Source organism: Carcharodon carcharias, chromosome 21 (genome assembly GCF_017639515.1).
Source record: "Carcharodon carcharias isolate sCarCar2 chromosome 21, sCarCar2.pri, whole genome shotgun sequence".
Classification (NCBI taxonomy): Eukaryota; Metazoa; Chordata; class Chondrichthyes; order Lamniformes; family Lamnidae; genus Carcharodon; species Carcharodon carcharias.
The window spans coordinates 14,046,420-14,058,527 of NC_054487.1; the positions used below are offsets into that span (position 1 = coordinate 14,046,420).

General features: G+C 46.0%; 1 protein-coding gene across 4 annotated transcripts in view; it reads right to left on the reverse strand.

The window, feature by feature from the left end:
• The window catches only part of svopl (SVOP-like), a 131,220-nt gene that overhangs the window by 100,376 nt on the left and 18,736 nt on the right, over positions 1-12,108 (reverse strand). The window contains exon 1 of one of the 4 annotated variants that reach the window (XM_041215734.1): positions 1,663-1,749. The exons of the other annotated variants lie outside the window; for them this stretch is intronic. Coding sequence (XP_041071668.1) covers positions 1,663-1,714 — 52 coding nt within the window. The 5' untranslated portion in view covers positions 1,715-1,749. Of the gene's footprint in view, positions 1-1,662; positions 1,750-12,108 lie in introns of those variants that run through there. 4 annotated transcript variants of the gene reach the window in all.

A 12,108-nucleotide genomic window follows, 5' to 3' on the forward strand; every position in this document is an offset into this window, starting at 1 on the left:
AGTTCTGACTAAATGTTAATAGCTCTGAGGCCCCTTTAAATCCTCACTTTTTTTTTTAATGGTGGGCGTGGCCTAAATGAATGACATTTGAGGCCTGATTCCTGATCCAGAAAACCAACCGGAAAGGAAAGTTTTAAAAAAATATCTGAAGATTAAAATCCCTGCTCCCCCAACCGCACCCTCCCCCACACCCCCCACCTCACAGGTCTTCCCCGCATCTCCCACTGAAGCGTCACAGCAACTTCAAAGCCTAGAAATGGGGTCCCAGCGGGAAAACATTTGGGAAGCACTGCTCTACCACCTAGAAGGACAAGAGCAGCAGACCACTGCCTTTCAAGTCACACACATGACTTCATCATTGCTGGGTCAAATTCTTGGCACTTTCCTTCCTAACACCATACTACAAAGGTCACCACCTTCTAAGGAGAAATTAGGGGTGGGCAATAAGTGCCTGCCAATGCCAGCTGCACCCACCTTCCAAGAATGGATTCTTTAAAAAAGGTTTCACAAAAAAAGATCGAGTAGTGGCCACAACTTGGTTGTGGGGGGACATGGGGAGCAATGGAAAAAAATAAAGGAATCAATGTTACAATTAATGCTCTAGCATGGAATTTGCACAATGTCTAGCAAACAAAACGGGCACTGTACATTTACTGTGCCACAGACAGATTACTCGAGTTATTAGGAAATTAGGTCACGTCAATGCAAGAGAATGCCAGATCTGATTTCCCACTCTTCTCAGTTTGCAATCTCACCCACGGCAGGTGTTGGGAGAAACCTCGGTTGGGATAAAGGAAAAGAACAAGCAAGAGGCCCTGTTTGGGGAATATCTCAACAACCTGTCAGCAGGGAACAGAGGAGAGCAAGCCCCAGAGTACAGATAAAATGCTATGCAGGGTACAGGGCAAAAATTGTGTAACTGTCCGAAACAAATGAGTGGCGTGAGCTGACCTCTTGTGATTAATTGTTTCAATTAAATTCAAAACGGAGACGTGCTTTCTTCTGTGCCTTGAGTTATATAAATTATGTTTTATTTGTTATAGACTGATGAGTTCATGAATGGTTTCCTTTAGCCATAGATAAGTGTCAAGAGCTCAACCCTAAGAAACTAATTCGATAATTAGCGTTGTTTTAAGAAACCTGTTCTTCTTGTTGTTGGAATGGAGGAACCAAATCGGTAAAACAATACCTTGGTAATATTCCTAAACTTGAAATACGACTTTCTGCTTCTGTCATAAAGATACCAACAAAATTCGACCACATTTCCAGTTTCCAGCAGCACCTGTGCTGCTTTCAAAACAAATAAAGATGCAACGTCAGCAACAGATCTAATGCACTTCCAGGGGCTTTCGAAGCTTGGTGTGATATCTGTTACCTGCACCGTGAAGCACAACTGGTTTAATTGCCTCTCAGCCTACATGTTCAGCCTTTTACAGGATTTAAGTGATCGGTTTGCTTGTTCTCTCCACTGCTGTCAGACAATCTCCCTCACAAACAAGCTGGTCGCCTATTCCCAGATTCACTATGTTGGTTCCGACGCAGCTCAGTGCCAGCCTTGCCCTCAGCCAGGTTAATATACGCTCTCTTACACATAAAATTCCTTAGACCAATGTGTAATATGTGAATAGATACTTCGTAGTCATGTTTTACGTTTACAATTACCTGGAGTCTTATAGTTGCTGAACTCCTGATAACGCTGCTTTGACATCTCCATGATTTCCCTCAGTGCCACTCAGAGTCAGCTGAGAGTAAGCACCCAAGTGAAATGCTGATTGGCTGTCTACTGCAGTTCTACTCCTAACAGGGTGTGACAGCCAAAAAGGGGAAGTCCCATGGAATGCCAGACTGTTTCACTCTTTGTAAAGGGCACTCAGAACACCAGGGATGACTGTTCTGGTCAGCAATGAGGCCTGCGGACCTGAAGGTCCCCAATCTGTGCTAAATTAGCTGATTTCAACCCAGGATCATTCTCCTTTAATTACAGAGAAGACATTTGGCTCTGAGCGCTATTACATGCACACAGCTGGTTGGAGCATTCAAGTACAGGGTGAGTCAGCAGAGGGTCAGACATGGCTGTTGCCAGATGAGGCTTTATGGGAGGGGGATCGGTGTATTTGTGTGTGTGTAAAAAGGGTCAGGAGCTGGGTGGTTTACAAAGTCTGTGAGAGGGTGGGGAGTTGGATGGGGTACAGTGTGTGTATGAGAGAGGGTGGGGAGTTGGATGGGGTACAGTGTGTGTATGAGAGAGGGTGGGGAGTTGGATGGGGTGCAGTGTGTGTATGAGAGAGGGTGGGGAGTTGGATGGGGTGCAGTGTGTGTATGAGAGAGGGTGGGGAGTTGGATGGGGTGCAGTGTGTGTATGAGAGAGGGTGGGGAGTTGGATGGGGTGCAGTGTGTGTGAGAGGGTGAGGACCTGGATGGGGAATTGTGTTTGTGAGAGAGGGTGGGGAATTGGATGGGGAATAGTGTGTGTGTGAGAGAGAGAGGGTGGGGAGTTTGATGGGGAACAGTGTGTGTGTGTGTGCTGGGGGGAGGTGGATGGGGTACAGTGTGTGTGAGAGGGTGGGGAGTTTGATGGGGAACAGTGTGTGTGTGCTGGTAGGAGGTGGATGGGGTACAGTGTGTGTGAGAGGTTGGGGAGTTGGATGTGGTTGTGTGTGTGTGTATGTGAGCAAGACAGTGGGGAACAGGAAGGAGTAGTGTTTGTGTGCGAGAGAGGTTGGGGAGTTGAATGAGGTACAGCTTGTGTGTGAGAGGGTGGGGAATTGATGGGGTACAGTGTGCGAGAGGTTTTTGGAGTACAATGGTGTACAGTGTGTGTGTGTGTTTGAGAGAGAGGGTGGGGAGTTCGATGGGGTACATTGTGTGAGAGAGAGAGGGGATGGGAAGTTAGATGGGGTACAGTATATGTGTGTGAGGGTGGAGAGTTGGATGGGATACAGTATGTGAGATAGAGGGTGGGAGGTTATATGGGGTACAGTGTGTGAGGGTAGGGATTTGGATGGGGTACGGTCTGTGTGAGGGTGGAGTGTTGGAGTAGTGTGTGTGTGAGTGTGTGTGTGTGAGGGTGGGGAGTTGAACGGTGTTCAGTGTGTGTGAGGGGTTGGCGACTTGGATGGGGTACAATATGTGTGTGTATGTGGGTGTGTATGGGTGTGGTGCTCGATGTGGTACAGTGTGTGAGAGAGAGGGTGGGGAGTTGGATGGGACACACTGTGTGTGTGTATATATATATATATGTGTGTGTGTGTGTGTGTGTGTGTGAAAAGATTTTGAGTTGGATGGTTGTAGTCTTTCTACCCATCACATACCCCAACATTTCATTGATACATGTTCCAGGCTCCCCATATTTATTATAGACATATTAACCCCTCTACCAATAAATCAGTCTGGCACTTGTATCTCCCTCCAGCCCAATTCAATATAGTACTCTCCCTCCACCATTCATTCAAATGGCTCTCCCTTTTCCTGCCAGTTTAAGCTGTCACTTCCCTCCTTGTCTTTCTCTTAGGTTAAGCTGACACTATCATGCTTCACCATTCCTATAGAAATGATTCGATTTGATACCATTGGCACAGTTTTATTGCTCACCAATACGACGATTTGTTTAATTATTCATCTAGACAGGACAGAATCTAGACAGAACAGAACGTGTCTTGAGATAGATTTTGGAAGATAACGGATGTGGTCAATTTATGAAAACTATCACCATGGCACCAACTGAGAAACAAAACCAACATCAAAATTGGATAGCTGGTGACTATGTGCTCTGATGTTTGTGGAATCTTCATTTTTGCGACTGACATATTTACTTATCTCACAGCAGTGACAACACTTCATCAGCTGTAAAGAGCTTTGGGATGTTTCGAGGAGATGGCTATTTAATTGAAGATTGGCTCCCTTTGAAAAGTTGCACTAATGCATCATTGAATGGGCTGCATTGGGGAATAAAGAAAAATACAGAATAAAATTGACTGAAAGGCTCAGTTCCAGATTTTCGCAGAGTCATGGAGAGTCCACGCCTTAGCCAAAATAACACTGGGACCCGGATCTAAAAGTCCCACACCCATTTCCACAGCAACTATTTTCGCTGAGTTGGGGTGAGGGAAATGTGATTCCCACATGGGGGTGAACCCAAGCCCAGAAGGGCCATTTGAACTCATTGCCGAACTGCAAAAAGACCAGATTTTTGTTGGAACAAGGTGTGTTTCCTACCGTGTGTGACCTACGATTTTTAAGAGTAGATGTAAATGTTTGTAAAAGGTGGATAAGGCCTGTGGAACTGTCAAGCTGCCATGGTATTTAAATCCCCTGCTCATTACAATTTCAGCAAAAAAACAGCCTGCTGTGTCTCAGAGTTGAAAAAAAATCAGTGCTTGCCATTTCAATGGCTGCTTATTGACATAAGTCTGAGGTCTATCTTGATAGTATTATTGCTGCTTGACCACTTCCACAACTGATCATTATCACAGCAGGAGGAGGGTGAGACTATAAGTTCACAATTTGATTGATAACTCCAAGAGGTTATTGAGGGATTGGCTGTCTTTGATGTAAGGCTATGAATACAAATGTTTGTTATTATAAGAAATTAGGTACTGGAAGGGACTTAAATTGAATGGGCATTTATCAGTGAGTTTTTTTAATATAGTGAAGTCTGGAATAGATACTTAGAATTTTATTTGATTTCATTTCGGCATGGTTCCTGAGATTTGCCTATGGTGGACACTGGATGAGTTTGCATGCAAGGTGTAAGAGCAAAGGGTGCTGGGCGTGGGGCATGGGTTGGTATGAGTTGGCATAGGGGCTATGAGGTTGGGTAGAGGGGCATAGGTTGGCATGGAGCCCATGAGGGGCTAGGGTAGGTAGAGGGGCAATGTGAGGTGGGTGGGGACATGATTTGGCATGTATGAAGCATGGGGTGTGGGTGGGACCATCCTTCACAGGCCCTAACTATGTTTTGTTACAACTGGGACAATGTCTTAGACTGCTGAGGTGGGCCTTGTCTGCCTCGGAACTTGGCAGCCCCTGTAACCGTCTCCAAACTGTTTCTGGGGGTAGTGGTCTGACATCAGCACACAGCCACACCCTTGGGATGAAAATCCAGCCACTCAGGGGTGTTTCCCCTGAAGCAGGTGCACCAAGCTGGGAAATTTCCCTACTCCGCACATCCACCTCAGGTGCAAAAATCTGGGTCTGTAGTAAGACCTGTCTCTCTCTCTCCATGTACCATGCCCTAAGAGGGTGTTGGAGACCATGGACCTCCATGTTAATCTTGCTCTGGAGGTGTGGATCATTGTCGTTGTGGTATATTCATCCAGTTTGCGAGGCTCTTTAGAAAGATTGCTCTTTCTCTACCTCACTCTCTTTTGCTGTCAATCCTTCCTATCAGCATCAGATTTTCTAAATCATGGTGTTTTATTACAGGCCCAAGACATTCCAACTGTCTTTTGCTAATCTTAGTCAGCAGAATTTTTTTGGTCTCAGATTTTATTAGCACCTCTTCATTGGCAGTGTGATTTGTCCAAGATATCTTCATTATTCACCTCAAAAACCACAACTCTGCAGCCTCAATTTTTCTCTGCTTTGCTTCACTCATTGTCCAACACTCACTTCCGTATATCAAAATTGGTGTGATGTAGCATTCCAGCGTTCTCAGCTTTGCTTTCATGGCTGATTTTGAGTTGATCATAATCTTCTATATTTTTTGAAAGCATCTTTGGCCATTCTAATCCTTCGTCTTATTTCTTGGTTGCACTTTCGGTCTGATGTTAACATACCTCCTGTGTAACAAAATTTGTCTACCTGTTTGACCTTTGCATTTTTCGCTGTAATCATACGTTTTGGTAGGATTTTCTTTCTGAACACTACTGGATATTTAGTTTTTACAATTTCTGATAAGCCCTTTCTTCTCACTTTCACTCACTACTCAATCCAAAATCTTTTTCAGTTTCTCTTCGGAGAGTCAACAATAAGAATGGGCTCATCAGTTGCAACTTTCAGCTAGTAATCCAGAAAGGTCTTCACTCTCTAACAATATTTTCACTATACAAATTAAATAAATCTGGGGAGAAAACACACCCCTGTCTGACCCCCTTTTAATCTTCACAAAATCACTGAGATCGTTCTCAACTTGTATGGCCGCAGTTTGTTCCCAGTGAAGATTTCTTATCACTCTAAGATCTTTGCCATAAAGATCAAGAGACTCTTAACATGCTCATCAGCTCTTCATGTTTCACCTCATCAACTGCCTTACTATAATCAATTAAACACATGGGCCAGAATTTTCCACACCCCACCATTGCCCCCCACCCCCACTCCCCCACCACCCACACATCCCCTGGCAATGGGCGGGTTCTGAAGCAGCAGGGGGGAGCATAAAATTACATAGACGGGATTCCCTCTGAGAGCCCTCTTGTCCCAACCTTGAAGCGATTTTACGGTGGGGCGGGCAGGGCCTAGGACAGGAAGCCTGCCCTTGTCCCAATTGAAATCCTTAAGTGGCCATTTAAGCGCCAATTCCTACCCAGCCTCAATTTTTAGGATGGCGGGCTGATGACAGCTCGGTGGGGGAGGTTTGATCTTAGGCAGGAAGGGAGCAGGGGTACCTCCATCGTCTGACTGGGGCACCCTCCCCTTAGGGTTTGGTGAGTTCTGGCCCTCCCTCCCCCTCAGCCTATCCCTCCAGGCCCCAAACCCCCACCCTCCCCACCTTGTGAAGCCCCAGACATTGCCTACCATTCCTGCCCTGGGACTCCTGCCACTTACTTGTCCTCTGGGTACTGGACCTCAGGCTCAGGCAGCTTCTGCAGTGCCTCTTCCGGCCATTGCAGTGCTGTGACTGGAGAGCCGCCAGCCAATCTGATTGGTCGGCAGCTCTCCAAGGTGGGGCTTTCTTCTGAGTGAGGGCGGAAGTCCCGCCTTATGCCAAACAAGCTGTTCAAAATGGCTTTGAATTTTATATTTTTTTAATTTGAGCTCTCTGTTGAGTAGTTCATAACCTAGAGTAGTTCATAACCTTTTCAACTTCCTCAGCTTTATTTTAATGGTGCAAACTACAGGTACATGGCCGCTTCGGCAGTCAGCACTCGGATAGGTCTTTGCTTTGAACTGCGTTACTGCATCTGCTGTTTATCATCACAGAGTCAGTTTGATTTCTGGTCACATCACCAGGATTTGCCCAGGTGTATTTCCTTCTTGGATGCTCCTTGAACCAGGAAGTTAGAAAAACCTGATCATTTCTTATACACAAATTGATCCACATTTCCCCTCTTTTATTGGGATCACCCAGGCCACGAGGTCCAAATATGTTGCCTTTCCTGATAGAATTTACTATTGCATTTAGATCACCCATTACAAAAATCACCTTATTTGTTTTATGTTGATGTTTGGTTCTAACCTGGTCTTCATCGAAGCCACCAATATCTTCTTCTTCACTGGCAGCTGTTGGTCCTGAGTCTTGGATGATGGCAAGATTGAGTGGCTGGGCTCTGATTTTAACTAGGATCACTCTGTCTGAAATAGCCCAGTAACCCAGCACACATTTTGAAATTTCTTCATCTAGGAGGATTCCTAAGCTCTCTCGTGCTTTTGACCTCCTGAGCAGATGAGTGTGATGCTGTCTGATGTAGAATTACCTGAGTCTTTCCAATGCGTTTCACCCAAACCAAGAATGTTGGCTTTCAAATGCCTCATTTCATGTTTGATGTTCATCAAGTTTTCAGGTTGTAACAGGGTTCTCACATTCCATGTTCAATGCTAATGCTCTTCTTTTGGTAGCTGACAGTAACATGATGATGATTTGGTGTTGCCTATAGCACGTGACTAACCATACCAAGCCAGGCATTCCCTCCTAGGTTGGAGAGGACCCCCTTGATGCTGTTGTGGTTTTTCTTTGATTTGTGTTGGTCCATGGTTATGCTTGGCTAGGCTCTGCAGTGGTTTGCCGTTGGCTTCAGCAGGCTTCATTGCTGAACTAACAACAGCTTGAATCTGCTGTTGTTACACCAGTTGAACCAGGTTTCTGCTAGCCAAGAAGATCCACCACCCTGCTTCCGCAATGGCTTCACCATAACCCTGGCATGGGAACCTTCCAGGGACCATCAGCTGAGACAGCTGAACCTGTGTCTCGCAAAAGGGCAGGGTCGACCATACCATGGGAGCTCTGCAGATTCCCCTGCTACCCTGATTAAGGCCTATATTACAGTTGAAAAGGAAAGAGGTTCATTAACCTAAAACCGGTTAAAACTGTCGGCACTCCATTCCAAACAGAACCGTCAGCACTCCACAATGAAGCTGCCTTCTACCATTTCAATTCATTGTTCATTTTGAACTGCAGTAAATGCATGTGACATGAACAAAGTTCATTATGTTAACCCACTCTGATTAGAACGGAGTGCCGAGAGGCAAGATTAAAGGTAGAAGGTTCAGAAAAGAGAGGTGCTTTTTTAATAGAGTTGTGAAATATATTACCGCCCAGTTAGTGATTGAATCAGAGACCATGTCATCTTTAAGATCGCTTACATAGGTCATTAAAGGATGGGGATAAGAGCAGGTGGGTGGGATTAGAGCTACTGCTCATGTGGAAAATAAACACCAACTTGGACTGTTTAGACTAATGACCTCCTGTCCTCTTCAAGTTCTCTGTAAACTGACTGAACAATAGAACAATGAACAATGGCCAGGATTTTGCCATCCGAGCAGTGGCCCTGGAGTCAGATGGAAATGTATGGCACCGACATGCACAGGCAGGCAGCAGGACATCCCCCTTCATTTTACCATCAGCAGCCAATTAAGGCCTGCCAGCGAGGGAGTGGGCAGGTTCCAGTGCCAGCTGCCTGCAAGCTGCCAGGATTTTTTTTAATGTATTTGTGCAGCAGTCAGCCAGCTTGAACCTAAAAGGCAAGTAGGAGGAGCTGAGCAGCTGAGAAGGCATATAGAGATAGGCAGCAGAAAGAAGAATGGTGGCCCCAAGTTTCAGCCACACCTCTCTTGAAGCACTTTAGAAAGCGATCTGCAAAAGGAGGCAGATTGTCTTTCTGGAAGAAGGGAGCAGGCCAGCACATGTTACCAAGAAGGCACTGCTGGAGGTGGCAGAGATCATGAGGAACCAAGGTGTCATTGCAAGAATTTGGATCCACCTAATGACCAGCTACAGACTGGAAAGGTGAGGGAAGTTAACAGTTGAGCAACTGGAAGCCCACCATTACACGATAGGCACATCCACGAAATCTGAAGCCAGGTGGTAGAGCTATGCATGGAGCAGCACCAGGCACCAGTAGTAACACTGAGGCACCCCGTTATCATGCACCCAAAACCCGTGCTCAGGCACGGGTAGATGCTGCACAGAAATGGCTGAATGGCTGCCTAACCACCAGAGTGACTAGCACGTCGACTCTAGGAGACAGGACTGACAATGCTTGTGTTCATGGTTGCAGGGGAAGCATGCTCAAAACGTTAGGGAACATCAATGGGCCAGAGGTGGAGTTGAGGTTATCGCCGTGGTTACAGCAATGGAGGAGGTAGCCATGCAGATTGGATGGTTCAGTGCAAGGCAGTCTGTCTCTGAGGGTGAGTCAGGTGTAGGGGGTATGGAGTGTGTGTGAAGATTTGGCTGTGTCCAACATTCCCTACACCATGTCTGGCATGAGGCACCTACGTGAGCCTTCACCACCATTGTAAGCTCCTTACCAAGGGAAGGCAAGAGGCCTTGGTTGAAGGACTGCATGCTTCACTCTAACATTTTATCTCCACCAGGTTCATTCACAGATAAGGGATAGAGCAGGGATCCAGCCACGCTTGGATCACAGGACTCAACATCATCTGAAAACATTGCATCACTTCATTCCTGTGCAACATCCACCAGCACAGATACACTCACATCAGACTGCTTGTTTCATTGCATGTGTAGAATTGGTGGCACTATCTGGTGAGGACTTCACAGATGTGCAAGAGGTAGTAGTGGAGCGGGTGACAGCAGTAGGCACTTCCTCGGAGCAGTGAGAAGAGGCCCAGTGATGTGCAGCTCCATGCAGATGGCAAGCTTTGGATACCATCAATGTGGCAGAGACTTCAGCTAATGCATCAAATGTGTGAAGATCTGTGGGAGTTTCCAGAGGCAGTGAAGTCCCATGTGCAACAGTGGAGGAATCCATCAGAGACATGAGTGGCTCCATCTCTCTGGTAATGAATGCATGGCATCCTCAAATGGAGAGAGTGGCAATCCTCATGAAGAGACACATGGAGCATAACACCAAGTGGTTATTGAGATTGCAAATTGACATTCAGAAACTCATTCATAGGGATGATGGTGGTGTAGTGGTAACGTTGCTGGACTAGTAATCCAGAGGCCCAGGTAATGCTCTGGGCACATGGGTTCAAATCTCAACATGGCAGCAGCTGGTGGAATTTGAATTATTCATTAATAAATCTGGAATATAAAGCTAGTTTCAGTAATGGTGACAATGACAACTACTATCGATTGTCATAAAATCCGTCTGGTTCACTAATGTCCCCTTTGGGGAAGGAAATCTGCCATTCTTACCTGGTCTAGCCTACATATGACTCCAGATGCACAGCAATGTGGTTCACTCTTAGCTGCCCTCTGAAATGACCTAGCAAGAAACTCAATTCAAGGGCAATTAGGGATGGTCAACAAATGCAGCCTTACCAGCAACACATGAAAGAATAAAGAAAACAAAATAGGTCAATGATGCAATGCACGGGTGAGATGTGCCAGCCTCGGATCTCCCCATCATCAGGAACATAACCAACCCAGGTGACCACAGGAGTGAATTGGAGGCCTCAGAGGAAGGGGACGCCTTGGGCAATAGGAGATCCTCTCAGATGCTTCCACAGCTGAGGACACATCTCAGCCTCTTCAGCCTCTCCTGCTCTTAATTCTGAGGGGCACAGATGCAGGTGGGCCCAAATATGCTGGGACTCAGTAGCGTTGACGTACTTCAAGGGCTCAGGCCCCAGCCATCTACTGCATCAGGACAAGAAATGCAGTTGTCTGCCTCCACAGCAACTTGACACATATTTGGAGTAGAAGTTACTCCAAGCATACATCTAGATTCATGGACTAGAACTGGGGGGAGGGGGGTTCACTAGGTTACATCATGTTGTAGCATGAAACCTAACTTGTGTTATGTTTAATGAAAGAAAAGGTTGTTGAACTGCAAACTGAAATGATTTGTGTATTTATTTCAACGCAGTATCACAGTTGACATTAGCCAGATGTTAAATCCAATGACTGGGTGGTCTGTAAAAGGCGAGCACCTGTTTCAATAATGGCCTTTGCACAGTGGTGGTCATAGACACACAGGATGCTGAGGGTCTCCAATGACAGCTCAGCCAGCACTGGATGTCTGATAAGCAGTCTGATTATTTAGCAACAACGGAGGAGTTGAGAGAGGTGGTGGTGAGGTAGAACTGGGTGTCAACTGTGTACATGTACACATTAATGCTATGCTTTTAGATGATATCACCAAGGGGCAACAGCATGTAGGTGAGAAATAGGAGGGGGCCAAGGACAGATCCTTGGGGGAACACCAGGGGTAACAGTGCAAGAGCTGGAAGAGAAATCATTACAAGTGTTACCCTGGCTACGATTAGATAGAATGGAACCATCCAGCTGGACAATAGTGGAGAAGCTTTAGAGGAGGATGCTGTGGTCAACCATGTCAAATGGTGCAGACAGGTTGAGAAGAATGAGGAAGGAAAGTTTACCTTCAGGGTCACAAAGGATATCATTTGTGACTTTGGTAAGAACTTGTTACGTAGAGGTAAGGATTGAAGGGGCAAAAAAGGTGGTTTATGATTGAAGAAAGGGGCTTAGAGATTTTGCATATCCTCCTGGATGACCTGAGCCTGTCAGAGTGTTCGGCTGCTGAGAATGAGAGGAAGCAATCCAGCCCCCATGTGTTTCAGGTTTCAGAGTTAAAGGTCTGGCAGTGAGTCTGTGTTGTGTCAGGGGAACAGCAGATGGACCACAACAGTTCACAAAAGCTCACAAGGGCAATAAAGTTGGGCTTGCCAGCGACAACAAAATGCTGAGAATGAATATAAATAAAAGTGATTGCATGTCTATTTTCCCTCAGCTCAAAGCAG